This window comes from Abramis brama (genome assembly GCF_963993115.1).
Source record: "Abramis brama genome assembly, chromosome: 11".
In the NCBI taxonomy this organism is placed as follows: Eukaryota; Metazoa; Chordata; class Actinopteri; order Cypriniformes; family Leuciscidae; genus Abramis; species Abramis brama.
In genome coordinates, this window is record NC_139973.1 from 10,244,686 (window position 1) to 10,260,041 (window position 15,356).

At 35.9% G+C, this 15,356-nt stretch overlaps 2 protein-coding genes across 2 annotated transcripts; one reads left to right on the forward strand and one right to left on the reverse strand.

Annotated features, from left to right (window-relative positions):
- The first annotated feature begins 1,273 nt into the window (after positions 1–1,273).
- On the forward strand, positions 1,274–10,420 carry hemk1 (HemK methyltransferase family member 1). Its single transcript, XM_084128711.1, has 11 exons — positions 1,274–1,528; positions 1,651–1,827; positions 2,026–2,117; positions 3,150–3,243; positions 3,396–3,527; positions 3,618–3,682; positions 3,798–3,847; positions 6,256–6,361; positions 6,466–6,561; positions 7,270–7,380; positions 9,673–10,420. Exons 1-11 carry the CDS (start codon positions 1,466–1,468, stop codon positions 9,713–9,715), a joined length of 1,029 nt encoding a protein of 342 aa, XP_083984837.1. The 5' UTR covers positions 1,274–1,465; the 3' UTR covers positions 9,716–10,420.
- A 914-nt stretch (positions 10,421–11,334) lies between these two features.
- cisha (cytokine inducible SH2-containing protein a) lies at positions 11,335–15,332 on the reverse strand. The gene is made up of 3 exons (XM_084128712.1): positions 14,725–15,332; positions 13,987–14,144; positions 11,335–12,418 (listed from the first exon to the last, which is right to left on the reverse strand). Exons 1-3 carry the CDS (start codon positions 14,742–14,744, stop codon positions 11,928–11,930), a joined length of 669 nt encoding a protein of 222 aa, XP_083984838.1. The 5' UTR covers positions 14,745–15,332; the 3' UTR covers positions 11,335–11,927.
- Between the last annotated feature and the right edge of the window lie 24 nt (positions 15,333–15,356).

A 15,356-nucleotide genomic window follows, 5' to 3' on the forward strand; every position in this document is an offset into this window, starting at 1 on the left:
AGAGACAGTGTTTCAGGGGAAACACAGGGCTATAGTTGAAATCATGTGTGGTGGTGCTCACAAATAGACTGAGGCTACACACTGCAACCCCTGCAGCACACAATAACAATCAGTCCCATCTGGCTGACAGCACCAGTTCTCCATCCCCCAATCCAGTCTCTCCTCACGTGATCTCTCTCTTCTCCAGCTCAGACTGCAGACAAGAAGTCTTTTCAGAACTTCTGTCTTTGAAGTTTGTGCTGTCAAACTATGGGATAATGCATGAACTAAAACTGTAGTTCCAAGATGTAGTACACCAACAATTTATTAATAGCCGAATAATGTATAAGTTGTTTTCTGTATATTATGAAATACCAAAAGTAATTGAAATTACCCAGGAAAAGATCAGGAAAAGATGTGTCCCAAAGTTTTTTTTACATTTCTTTGTACACAAATTATGTATCAACCTACTTTGTTATCATAATACACTGTAGGCCCAGAAAAAAAGAAAAGAAAAAAAAACGTACGTTTTTTAAGTTAAAATATACAGTCCCTTACCCACTAAATGTAGCAGTTTTACATAAAGTTAATGCGCCCTCAAGTGGTAATAACAAAATCACACTTTTGGAGATAAAGTGTAAATGTTCTACATCCAGTTTAACATAATTAATTGCAGAGCTTAGCATAAACATAATAAACAAAATACTGCATTTTCGTTAGGTTGTCGTATTAGATAAATATGGCTTTTATTTTGAAGTTATGTAAGCGCATTCATTGCGCACTAGTGGCAGGAAGTCCGCTTCATGAACGCGAATCGGTTCATTTGAACAGCTCAAAGAACTGGTTAAAATTTGATTCAGTGAATCCCGTCATTGCGTCATCAACGTGGAATCTGACAGCCATTCCAATAAAGTAATTTTAGGCACATATTTTTGTTTATTAAAATTCTTTCTCGTCTCATCAAACTAATATCGTACAGATCCGAACGGTTCTCTGGGTAGGCTACATCTTAATCTTAATAATGCAAGATGCCCATTTGAAATACGTGAGATGTATTTAAAACGCAAATGTAAGCGACATGAGATGTAGGCTAAAGGGGCAGGAGATTATGCGTGATTTAAGTGTTTGCAAAAATAAATACACCTGTGAATTAGTCGACCCCCCCCCCCCCCCGGTTTTTTTTTTCTCCTGAAATTCAATTTAATTACTGAGAAACAAAGTCGATTCAGTCCGATTTGTGAACGAACTATTCAAATGAATAATTTTGTTGCCGCTTAACCGATTCAAAAGATCCGACTCAAAAAACGACTCGGACATTAGCACATGGTATCCGATTCCGATGTTACCTTCTTATACTGTCTATGGATGTTACTTGTATCTATCAAGAGCTAAGACACATGTAGGTTACATTATTGCTTTAGACAGCTCTTCCACGAATCTTAAAGCATCTCAAACAGTTTGCTCGATTAGCTTACAGTAAAGAACGATGCTGTTCAAGACCATTTGTTTTCGATTAATGCACAGATACAGTGGAGTGTCAAAACATAGAGTAAGTTCCTGATAATTTTGTATTTAAAGATCACTATTATAGTACTAAAATAATCATATAGCATCCAAAAATGTGTACTGTGTGTGTGACTGACAATGAATGTGTTGTTGATGATTTTTCAGAGTGTTGTGAGGTTGTCGTCGAGTGCAGCAGAGGGCGCTGTTGCTCCTCCGGCAAACTGTGGGGTCACAGCAGAGCAGGCGGTCAGACTATGGGCTCAACACTTCACACTGCACGGCATCTCCGAGCCTCTCCTTTCTAGTCAATATATAATATCTCATGTACTTGGCCAAAAAACTGTGAGTTTCTCTCTCACCCCATGTTTTTAAAATCGTTTTATACATTGTAAAAATTCCAAACATACGTATATACACAACTGAAAATGTGTGGAGGCATAGTCTGTGTGGTTACAAAGTGTAAAATAACTGTTTAAGAGAATTGTACACATTCTCATTCCCTTTCCATGACACCATGTCCTTGTCTTTCTTTGTTAAAAGCTGGAATGTGTGCCGAGGAAAAGGCTGAGAGACACCCTGACTGACAGGGAAATAGAAAGAGTGTGGAAATTATGCTCCAAACGCCTAACGAGGTAAAACTACATTTGACATTTTTACTCACTCCTCACTGCAACTTTTTTTTTTAATGAGTAAGACCCTGTGCGCACAAGTGAAGGCCTTCACAGAACTTCTTTTAAGTTTTTTGAATTGTTATTTGTTATTCATTTACGTTCTAAGATTAACACTAAACCATTTCCGAGGAGTTTTAACTTATTCCACCCACTGATTAGCTCAGGTCCATTAAATAGTATTAACAGATACAACTTTTTAATTTTAATGTATTATCAACATTAAGATTACATATTACTTTAGAAGCATATTTTTCATTTTTAAGTCATGTTAACTAAGTTAGTTAACAAATGGAACCTTATTGCGTTTCCACAAAAGTGTACAAATTAAATTGAGATGCAATGAGATATAAACAACAAATTAAATTAACACATTTAATATTATATTAATATTTCCTCAAATTCCCAAAACAGACTAGACTGTTATTAGTAACATTAAAAGGTTAATTCTCCCAAAAATGAAAATTATCCCATAATTTACTCATCCTCAAGCTATCCTAGGTGTATATGACTTTCTTCTTTCAGCCAAACACAATCAGAGTTATATTAAGTGGAAGAGTCAGAAGTCACTCTTCCGACGGAACTAGACTTGCGAATAGTAAATAAATATAAATATGGATATTTTTCTTACAAAAGCGCATGCTTCACTTAAGAAGGCCTTTAAGGATTACTTTTAGGATGGATGGATACTCTTTTTGGAGCTTCAAAAACTCATAATCACTCCCATTATAAAGCTTGGAAGAGCCAGGATATTTTTTTAATATAACTCCGATTGTGTTTGGCTGAAAGAAGAAAGTCATATACACCTAGGATGAGGTGAGGGTGAGTAAATTATGGGTGAGCATTTTTGGGTGAACCAACCCTTGAACTGGTTACAAATCAATGACTCGTGAAAAAGAAGCTGATGCATTTAATCATGGAAAACAATTTATAAACACCTCTGAGAAGATAGATTAAGCCTATTGATTTCAAGCCTGTGTGAATGTGTTTTTTTAGGATGCCTGTACAGTATGTGATTGAGGAATGGGACTTCAGAGACCTGACCCTGAAGATGAAGCGTCCCGTGTTCATACCCCGTCCTGAAACAGAGGTGAAAAGCTTCAGTGACCTTCTTAGCACATGTCCGAATTTTGCAACAAACTGAGAGTGGACTTCAAATGGATGTGACTTTTTGGATAAACACAGACTGTGTGTCTGAAAACATTTATTTCCGCTTGGACCCGCTGGTTTGTGTGCATCTAGGAGCTGGTTAGTCTGGTTCTTGAAGACCTCCGGTTGATACAGGGGGAATCGCACAGGACTGATTTACGAGGTCTGGAGGTGGGCTGTGGATCTGGAGCCATCTCTCTTAGTTTACTACGTAGCATTCCACAGGTTTGCACTGTCTTTCTCCTAATTATTTATCTTGCTCTTCCGAGTAATGTAGCTTGTCATCTGTAACATCTGTACCCGTGATTCTTTAAGCTCAGGGTATTTGCTTTGGATCAAAGCCAGACAGCAGTATGTCTTACAACGGAAAATGCAAACAGGTGACAACCTTTCACAGTCGACTATATAAAGCTTCTATAAATGAATCTTTATTACTTGATGATTTATTATGTTGACTATTCCATATGTATTATTATCGTCTTTTGTTTGTTCCAGACTGGGTCTACAGCACAGACTAGATGTTCACCATTTAGATGTGATTAAGGGTAAGAGTGATGGAAATGACATGAAAAATCACACTCCGCAATGACTAGTCATCATAACAGTTAGTGATTATTGTAAGACTGACAACCTTTGAAAGTGGCAATTTTTGGCCAGCACACAACAAACAAACGTCATTTCTGGGCATCTTGTCTATTTTACGTCACTGACTGTAATCTGATGATTCATTTTTAACAGCTTTTAACATAACTTATAAATGCAAGATGCCTTAAGAACATTTTATTGCAAACTTAACAATGGTGTAGTTACATATTATGAATATATATATATATATATACATATACATATATGCATATATATATATATATATATATATATATACAGATAATAACATGATATTTGGGTCACCACATTGAGTATTTCCTTTAAAAATTGTTATAAAATGGTTATCCAGAATGAGCTATCAAGAGCTACTGAAATTTCATGATTTTTTTTTTTTTTTAGGAGGAGAAACGCATTAAGATCCAAATGATAATGAATTTTGACGGAACACAAAACCTAAAGTGTAGAATTTCTATTTAGAATGTGCTGTTTGTTTTTCCATGCTGATCTTGCATAAATGAAGGTGAATTAGTCAGAAGTGGACAGAATGGAAACACTTCTCAGCCAAGGTGTCATTCTTTTTCTCTCTTTAAGAAATGTTATTATGTAAGCACAATGAGAGATTAAAGTCATGTCAAGACTAGAAGTACATTACATGTTATTTTGATTCTATAGTTAGTTTCTTTGCAAATTTGTGAATAATGAATAGAGAGGAAATGCAGCATGAGGGAGTAACTGGCATTTTTGATTGCCCCATTTCCTTTTGCTTTCTGTTGGTTTGTTATGACTGGCCAAAGTGACCAGTGCCAAAGAGTCACAAGTAGACCTGCACGTAATTCACAGCTCAGAATTCCCAGGAAAGCTCCACGGATTTCTGTAGAACTTGAGTGTCGGTCATCCATTCCATGCATCCCACTCTCCTTGTATGTTTGTTTACTAAATATTTTGACTAATTTCATTATGCTTTCAGCTGCCAGTAATAATCTCCATTTCTATTTTTCCATAAATCCATGACACAAAATTTCCACTCACAATCCGGGAAGAAGCTGAAAAGGCGCAGAGATTCACAGTGGACCTTGTCATAACATTCATAAATGATTTAGCATTAGTGCGACTTGTGTGCTAGTAGATAACGAGACTTTGAGGAATCGAGCCAGACGGTTCAGCCCGAATCCTAGAAGGGCCTCTAAGGTAGTGACATGGAAATGTTCAGCTAATTCCAGGGATTTATTGGGCTTTTCCTGTTAAAGCTTGTGCCTCTCTTCCCACTAAATGGCATTAAAAACAGCTCTCCTGAATGCTTAATATCAGATTTTTAACTCTGTGATCTAACCACATTACTATTATTAGGCTCTGAGATGAAGTTGTTTTCTCTTTAATCGCTGCACTTCACTAACTGCATTAAATGAAGATACTTCTGCAGAAAAGTTAAAGATCTTCCTAAGTGTTGTTTTTATTGAGCTAGCAGACATAAATGGAGGTTTTCAGGAGTTTTCACGGTTTCAGTATATACAGCAGTGGTCAAATTTTAAAATATTTAAAAAAGGATAAAATATTTTCCTCATATTTTGATGGTTTAATCGAACTTGTTGGGTCATTAAAAACAAACCGTCATTTTTGGCCACTACTGTATATGAGAAAATCAAATACTGTTTTAGTGCTGTATATACTTATAACTAGAACCTAGTACCATTTATTTATTATAATATTTATAATACATAATATGTACATAATATTTACCGCTCAAAGGTTTTGGTTGGTAATAGTACGATTTATGTTCACCAATGCTGCATTTATTTGATCAAAAATATAGTAAAAACTATTTTGTGAAATATTACTGTTTAAAATAACAGAAGTCTATTTTATTTTTAACAGTAATCTATTTTACTATTTTAAACTTGATCACATGATCCTTCAGAGATCCTTCTGATATGCTGATTTGGTGCTTAAGAAACATTTATTATTATTATTATCAATGTTGAAAACAATTGATATTTGCTTGATATTTTTTTGTGGAAACCATGTTCTTTTTTTTGTTTTGGATTCTTTGATTTCTATTTTATGTTAATCTTTTGTAACATTATAAATGTATTCTTGCTGAATAATATAAATTTCTTTCAAAAATAATTTTCTTACTGACCCTAAACTTTTGAACGTTACTGTTTATATATAGTATGATAGTGTTTGATTCAAACACAACACCTGAATATATCCCCAGATTCATGTAATTCAACATTACTGTAATTATTTTCCTCATTGGTCAGCAATGAAATTTAATGAAATAGCCACATCAGTGAAAATATGTTTTGCATTTGACAGCGAGAGAACAAAATGTGTTTTGTATTCCCAGATGCAGATGTGATACTGAGAGAATGTGACCCGGTTGACTTTATAGTGAGCAACCCTCCCTACTTGCTCAGTCAGGACATGAAGACTTTACAAACAGAGATACTCAGGTTAGGCCAACATGCGGACACACTCAACATGTGCTTTAACCTTTGGTGTGTGTTTGAAAATTCCTCATGTAACCTTTTAAACAGCCACATCTCTTTCCTGGAAGGTTTGAAGACCATGCCGCATTGGACGGGGGTTTGGACGGGCTGTCTGTGATTCGCCCGGTTTTGGGTCTGTGCTCTAAGCTCTTAACAAAGCGAGGGTAAGTGAGTAGTGTGTGTCGCCATCATATGTGGTTTGGCAGAATGTCTGGTTGTCTTTGAATATTCTTATATGAGTGGCGTTGTAGCCAAATACAATATAAATAGTAGGCTATGCTATAATCACGCTAAGAAGCTTTCCCAGCATACCTAAAATGCTTCAGGGAATCGAGTGCTACACAGTTCTCTGTAGTTCAGTTGATAACAGTATTCCAGGGACCAGATCATTCTCCTCCCAGTACTCCTCCCAACCCTTATCACTCCCAAGACACACAAACACACACATATGCACATGCATACACAATAACAAATAACACAATTAGCTTGACGGTTGCAAAACCTATCCTGTGGAATGTTCCATGCCCGTAAAATTACTAATTCAATAAGCATTTCACCGAATGGATGAGTAATACACTTATAAAGGCTGGAGAGCATTGCACGTGTCGTTTTCCTTGTCAGTGCATGCTGAGAACTTGCTTAGTGGTAGGGTTTCAGATTTCCTTGAGGGTTTCTTATTATGTGTCCACTCAAGATTTGTTTCTTTCGCACAAGTGACACATTGCTGTCCTTATAGGTACTGAGAGCCCCTAGCATTAGCGTTCAGGCTTCCTACTATTCTTTTTCATGACTAATGGCTTGTGATATTGTTTACTTGGAAAAACATCCTGTCCACCCAACCTTTTCCTTTTTAAATGCCTTTGTCTGCCCAGACGGGTTTACCTCGAGGTTGCTCCATGCCATCCTCCAGTCATTCAGCAGCTGACAGAGGAAATGATGCCGGGGTTGCTTTATCTGGAAACCCATTGTGACCTCACCAACAGGTCAGGTTCTTCTGCTAACGTGACCTGCCATTTTTGTTTTGTTGTTGTTTACTTGATTTCAATTGCTTTTTTTGCTTTTTTCAAAAGTAATACATTTTCGTGAATGTTTGTTCTTAGACCGAGTCCATGTTACAGTGTAATTACAGGAATTACTTGCTCAACAGGAAATAGCAAATATGTGCTTGGGTATGTGTCTCTTGTATATATAGGTATGTCTCTTGAATGTTATAACTAGGGATGCACGAATACTTACATTTTTGCTACTCGCCGATACCTGCATTTCTAATTTTTAAATGTATTGGTAGAGAACCCAAAAGAATATAAATCTATATGTGACCCTGGATCAGAAAACCAGTCGCACGGGTATGTTTGTGGCAACAGCCAACAATACATTGTATGGGTCAAAATTATCGATTTTTTTAGTAAAGATCATGTTCCATGAAGATATTTTGTAAATTTCCTACCGTAAATATATGAAACATTTATTTTTGTGAGTGAATGCAGCACAATCGCGAAAATGTTTAAATAAATGGACAACTTTAAAGGCGATTTTCTCAATGTTTTGATTTTTTGGCACCCTCAGATTCCAGATTTTCAAATAGTTGTATCTCGGGATGAAAATTTCAGGGAATGCTAAAATTGTCATTTTATTCAAGCATCATTTCATTTTTTTATAGTAAATATATTTTTAGTAGTTTACTAGCATAGCTTTAAAAACGTAAAACATTTAAAAATAAATACATTTGTAGATATATATATAGTGGCGTGTAACGCAGTCACTCCTACTAGCCACTTTGGTGGGTTGAATTTTATATAATATAAATTTTTCAATCATAGTCTTTTAAAAAGGCATCTGAAATAATAAACTATGTGCAATGTAGTGTTGTCAAAAATATAGATTTTCCGATACATATTGATACTGAAATGTCTGAAATGCTCCCAATACTCTTATTACGCCGAATAGACACACAATACCAGCTGCGCTTTCTCAATCTCATCTCTCTGACAGCGAGTTGACACACACACACACACACACCGTCCTCCCCTCACTCACTGTTTCATTTGCTCTGCCTCCAGATGAATATTGTTGCTGTTACAGGGCTTGAATTTCGGCATGAAATTACACATATTGTGCATAATTTTATGCATTCTCACAGATTCTTTGCTCACATAAAACCAAGTATATTTGCTATATTAAACGGTATAATGGCTCTGTGCGTCAGGTCTTAAAGTGACAGCAACCATCGAGACTCATCAGAGCAGGCAACATTCTCCAATCTTCTATTGTCCAATTTTGGTGATCCTGTGCAAACTGTAGCATCAATTTGCTGTTCTTAGCTGACAGGAGCGGCACCCGGTGTGGTCTTCAACTACTGTAGCCCAACTACATCAAGGTTCGACGTGTTGTGCGTTCAGAGATGCTTTTCTGCAGACCTTGGTTGTAACCGAGCTTGAATCAGTCTGGCCATTCTCCTCTGACGGACCATAGCTGCGTTCTTTTTTTTTACCTATGAATTTGTTCTATGCACCATTCTATATGCATATAAGTTGTTGGAGAGAAAATATATAAAATCATATAGGTATATGAGCTGTTGGAGAAATATAAAATTACACAAAAGGAAAAAAATATATTTAACTATAAATATAAATATGTAAACGGAAAAAAATATAAACTTTGATCTAAACAATATATAAAAAATATAAACTATTATATTTGATATAAAAAATATAAACTTTGACTGTGAACAAGACTGTGAACAAATGCGATTAAATCTCAGCACAATTAATATATTATACACTATTATTAGTTTATCAAAATAATTAATATATCATATTATATTACACATTACATAATATTTTATGTATATATATATATATATATATATATATATATATATATATATATATATATATATATATATATGCCTGTTATTTAATATTATATAATTAAACATTTTTTTCTTTACATTTTATATATGCATATATATCTTTTGTGTCATATATAATATATACTGTACATATGCATCTTTTGAATTGCTCAATAACTGTAATGGGATGTGAGAATTATGATGATCTTTAAAATGGGAAGTACTCCTTTAAAGTGTGCATGTGCAAAAGCTTTTGTCCAAGTCATTCTGGATCATCGCTCCAGTATTTGGTAAACCGACTCTGTAAATAAAAACTGATGCAACCTTAGTAGGCAACTCAAGTACCCTGTTATCTCTGGATGCTGAGTCAACAGTATCCCATTTACAGTATACTGGTAAACACACTATGCTTTTTATTTTACAGGCCACGATTCTGCATTTTACAGAAGAAAGGAGAGGATGACTGAAACAAAGGACAGAGGAAAATACATTAGGAAAGACAGTCAGGAAGATGATTTTGGCTGGTAGGACACCATACTAAGTAGAGCTAGAGTCTTTACCATGAGCAATTGCCCATTTAAAATGCCTTCAGTCAAATTGCAGGTGGCACACTGCCTGTTCCCAGCATGCACCGAGTTAAAAACCTGCCAATCCTACCAAGAAGCTCCTTCGTGAAATTTGCCAACCAAGGGTTTCTATTTGTCATGTGCTGTAACCTTTTGTTGTTATATCTTTTATATTCGCTTTCCTTTTAATTGCTAGGTGCGTGTGGCTGTGGTTTGTTGTGGTGAGATTGCATTGATTGTGAGTTTGTGCTCAGTGTGCAAGTGTCAGGGTGCAGTAGGCTGAAGGTAATTATTGAAGCCTTTTCTAAGAACTCCCCCTCCCAACCCTGCGCTAGTCACTCCCTGGAAGTAATGCACTCATTCTGCGAAACAGCTGGCCCATTGCCGCTAACTCGCTCGCTCAGCTAGCCCACAGACAAACCAGACATGCTCCACTACCACAATGCATACACCAAATCTGTCTCTTTGAATGAGTGAAGCTGAATTTTACATGCACTGCCTCTCTTCTCTGTTTTAGTAATGTGTATTAAAATATTGCGGAGACATTTTGCATTTATTGTTCTTGTAGACATGCAATGCCATGATAAATAAACTATTTGTAATACATTTGTTGTCTTTATGCTGATAAATGAACATTGGCATTTTTGGCAATCTTATTGTTTAGATCATTAAATAAGAACCTTTTGCAGTGCAACTGTTAAAATAATTCTTATTGATCACCCTTTTTAATGCTGTTGTTCTTACATATATTATTGTACACAAAGATTATTTACATATTTACGTCACCAGCAAATTTATGTAAGCTTGCGCAGCACTAAGATCGAGTTTCAGAAAAAGCTCTGCCTCGCTTTCTGGGAAGTACTAATCAGGGTGTGCAGAATGATTCACTATGAGGAAAATAGAATGAGGAAACAATGCTTTTTTGTTCACAGACATGTCTTTCATTTCTCGTTTTTCATGTTTTGTTACTCTTGTCTGTCTCGTAGAATTCATTTCAGCACGCCTCAAAATTGTAGGCATTTCAAATAATAATTTAGAAATAGACTACATAGTATAAATACACCGAAATGTTCCTCTTTTCTTTGACATTGTTTAGCTGTGAAACCTATATGGCTGGCGATCAGGACACATTCAGAATGCCATCTAATAATCTTGTATAACACATTTTGTCCTGAAATTAACTAAATTGTACAGCAATTTAATGCACATTTGTTCATCCAATAATCCTATTATTCTGAGATTACAGTTCTGAGTGACCTTGTTTGATAGTCTTCCTGGAAAGCCAGTACTTAGAAGAGGAGTGAGTCAGATTGTTTGATTCTGTGTATCACGCGTTTCATTCTGCGAAAAGGTCCAATTTATTCTCTCTCCAAGTTAATCAGCACCTGCCCTCATCATTTTAGTTTTTTTCTCCATGCCATGCATTTTACATGATTATACTCTTCTATAAATAATTCTTCTCAGAAGTGGCAAATGACACAAATTTGATAAAGTGTTGGATAAAACAGTATGACATCAAGTAAATTTGATTGTCACTTTTATTATAAAATGAAAGGATCTTTCATCCATAAATACATACAAACTCCACATTGAGCGCATAGAAAAAAATATGTAAATCTTGATTAAAATAGTAAAAAAAAAGAAAAACAATTTCACTGCATTACACTTTCAAGAAAAGAAACTATTCCAGTCAAGGCAGCGCAGTGACTAAGCTCGGGTGCTGAAGACCAAGCACGTATGTGCTTTTGTGAGTTTCAGACAAGCTGTGTGATCTCATTTCAAACCATTTTTTAAAAGGGTCGTGTGACCTGTACAAAAGTTTAACGACATTATTTCAAGCCTGTGGTTTAACCTGTCACACTTTTAACAGTATGACATGAAGGTTGAGTCACAACTTGAGTCAATTCCGGACCTGGTTTGACTCAGTCCCACTTGGGTAATAAACAAAGCATCTATCTATTTAGATAGACTTGCTGACCATCAAAAACTTGCTCCAGAAACAAGAGTCAACATTTCTTTTTTGACCCCAAACCTCTCGTTGGGGCTGTGCATTCCTTCAAAACATCAGCATCCAACCTCGTGATTGGCCGCGGTGTGCGATTCCATGGTGACCTCAGAGCTGGAAAGGGTAATCCTTAAGATATTGAAGTACCGGTCTGGGTAGAGGCAGGTGCTCTGTGCAAGTTGTGTTTTTGTTGATTACCAAGCGAGTGAGATGTTGCAAAGAAGGAAAGGCTTGAGGACGATGGATGGGCTTTTTGAGTTTTAGCAACATTGCACATTCCTTGGGTGTTAAGGAAGTAATGTGATCAGACTCCTCAGTCTTTTCCCCCTCCTCTTTGTTCCTGGAGCCCACGTAGTGCTGCAGGAGGCTGGGGACGTCAGGGAAGGACTGCAGGCGAGATTTGACCGGGGAACTGGAGTCCAGGTGGAAATGTCCATGACTGTACTCGATCCGTACGTTCGTGGGCCCACGACTGGTTTTAACAGACAGTGTCAACATATAGAGAGGGTGGCTGCTGTCCCGTATCAGGAAAGTACCCTCCGATGCCTCCTGTAAGACAGAGTGGGCCTCACTGGCAGAGATGGCACCCCAGTACCAACCTGGAAAAAAGAAAGGGATAATTGAAATTAGTTATTACTGGAGACTTTTATGGATATGGATATATAAATAATAATAGTTATTATTAACTATATAAGTAATTATTATATAGTTAACTTATTATTAACTATACAAGTTATTATTAACTATATATTATTATTATTGTTTCCCAACCTGTGGTTCGTGACCAGAGGGGTCGCCAGGCTTACTCTTGTTTTAGCTATGAAATGGTTAACAGTTTGGCTTTTGGTTAGTATTACAATTTAGTATTTTAATCATCATTAAAACTATTTGATTGCTAGGATATTAACTATTTAACACTTTCCAGTATTAAGCGAAAAGTAAGCAACAGCACGCAGCGTTGGTTTCGTTTGGTTTGAAAAAATGGCGGAAAGAAGTGAGAGAGGTTTTACAAACGAGTGCTGAGGGAAATTATATAAATTGAAGTATGAATTAATTCTATGAATGTATCTCTGAAGGGAACTGACGGTCATGAGAAATGTTTTGATGCTAATTTCTTGTCATTATCCCTCCGTGGAACAGTAGTGTTTATAAGCATAGCTGCTTTGTTTACAGAGGTTACCGTGGAAACAGCTTTATTTCTGCTGTTTCATAAGCGCCACCTACTGACAGATAATGGTTTACATTTTTATTCAGCCTGTCTGTCGTTTTTTGTTTGTGAAACTCGGACCACATTTTTATGCTGTTGTAAACTTTAACCAGTTATTGGAACATAAGCTAATGTGCATTCTAAAAATCTAGATAAATAAAGAATCTAGAATTATTCATTGAGCTGATAAAATACCTATAATCATTTTGACTCATTCTGTTTCTTTAAAATGCTTTAAAGGCTCGAATATTAGGTTTATCATTTTATAAAACATTTTAGTTAATACTTTAATTGAACAAGTAGTACATGTTAGTAGATAACATTATGTTGTAAGTCAAATCCGGACATCTGCTGTTGTTGAATTTATTTAAAAATAAACTGATTTTGTAATCCCTGTCATTAAACAAAATGTGTGTCTGCAGGCGTGTAGGGGGTGGCTGGGCCGTTAAGGATTTTGAATGTTAAAATGGGGGTCTCCAGGAAAAAAGGTTGGGAACCACTGTCCTAGAAAATGGGTGCTTTTAGAGACGTTTTTTAAGCGTTTTTTTTTTAAGCATGTCCAACTTCTCATTGCTGTATATACACATTTTTAGAATTGTTTTCAGAAAGGTAAATTTTGATAGCTAAAAAATGACCTTTCTAAAAGCAGTGTGTATGCACTGTATGTGTGTGTACACATATAGGCTATATCTATATCTATCTCTCTATCTATTTATCTCTCTCTCTCTCTCTCTCTCTCTATTTATATATATATATATATATATATAGAGTGTGTGTGTGTGTGTGAACTTGAGAGTAGACACATTGTGCATACTGGAAAAGGCACCAGTTTTACAGAATGACCCTTGAATAATTATTTATTATTTGTGGATTTATGAATAAATTCTACTTGCCAAAAATAATCATAATAACATAGATGTACTAATTAGATTATTTTTTTTATTTATTTTTTTGTCTTACCTGAGGCATCCAGATAGCAGAAATTTTCAGAGATAACTTTTAAATCTTTGCTAGGGTCCCATGAGGTAATAGCCGAGTGAATGCGGCGAGGAGAAGAGAAAGTCACCACCGGAAACCTGACCGTCGGATCGGAGGTATCAGTCAAATGAGCTCTTGGGCTGGAAAAAAAAAGAATGATAAAACAAAACTATTTTAAGGACTTCAAAGTGTACAATCCTTTCAAAAAGAAGGCACATATTTTTGTATTAATAATATTCATTAATAATATTATTAATAAAATTGCTAATTAAGCTTTTTCATTTCGTTCAATTTAATGTTAATTCTGAGGCATGAGTTTCAACAGTTTCAATTCACAGGAGCATAATGAAAAATCATGTGAGACACATATACTGTAAAAAAAAAAAAAATCCCTGTTACCGTATATATTATTAATGCCACATATTACTATATTGTATATTACTATCAACAAAAATATATTAATTATTGCAGACAGCTTTAAATATCAGATGTAACCTGCCTGAAGTGTTTCACTATTTTTAATGCAATAAACAATGTATATTTATATGTACTATTTTACATATAATAAGATAATTGCTTAATAATTTAGAAGTCCATATGTCTTTCACAGGATGCTTAGCGCATCCTCAAGAATGTGTTGTATTTAGTTAACGAACTATTAGATAGTATGTTATCTATTTTGTTGTGATATTTAAAGAAAGATGAGCCGCTAAAACTCACCCTTGAACGCAGAGAATCATTGTGAAGATGTCCGGTTAGATATCTGCCAGATTCCTTAAAGTTTCTTTGTTCCTGAGGTTTTACTCGGGCTGGCAAAATAATATGTTCTTTCTTGAGCGATGACAAACAGCTCAGTAATGATATCTGTCGAACTGGAAGGTTGTTGAAGAGGGTCAGGATTCTGTCATATAAGTGTGCGACTTGTCTACGGATTTGTTTAAACTACGCGAGTAGATCAGACGGACATGGTTCTCGAAAACGAGCGGCGTTTCTGTTCAGCTCGAGCCCTAAAACTGAGCAAGAAGCGGTACACTGCAGGGCTTGGCTTGTTCAGTTCGTCTGACTTCCCAGAACTGGTTTTCTCAGAATCCCCCCGTGTTTAGCGCCTCTGACGCCATCGGCAAGTAGAGCTCTGTGAAACCCACATAATCAATCCCCTCTTCTTCCTCATTCAAGCATACAGCAGTCTCGTGAGTAATGAAATAGCACTGGAACTTTTCATTTGGGAGTTTTATTATGATGGTGGTCGGTAATTGCTTCCTGATGTTTGTGATTGACGTTCGAGGATAAAACCGGCGTTTCTCCTGAAATCGCATGTCTTGCGTTCCAAGAACTTTCCAGGAAAACTGAGC

Bases quoted from the DNA above. Each gene is read 5' to 3' on its own strand.
- cisha (XM_084128712.1), bottom strand. From the start codon at position 14,744: ATGATTCTCTGCGTTCAAGG. The intron at 14,145-14,724 runs GTGAGTTTTAGC...TTTTTTTTCCAG, and splicing joins ATGATTCTCTGCGTTCAAGG to CCCAAGAGCTCATTTGACTG. The intron at 12,419-13,986 runs GTAAGACAAAAA...TCTTTTTTCCAG, and splicing joins CTGCTATCTGGATGCCTCAG to GTTGGTACTGGGGTGCCATC.
- hemk1 (XM_084128711.1), top strand. From the start codon at position 1,466: ATGCTGTTCAAGACCATTTGTTTTCGATTAATGCACAGATACAGTGGA. The intron at 1,529-1,650 runs GTAAGTTCCTGA...ATGATTTTTCAG, and splicing joins GTGGAGTGTCAAAACATAGA to AGTGTTGTGAGGTTGTCGTC. The intron at 6,562-7,269 runs GTAAGTGAGTAG...TTGTCTGCCCAG, and splicing joins AAGCTCTTAACAAAGCGAGG to ACGGGTTTACCTCGAGGTTG.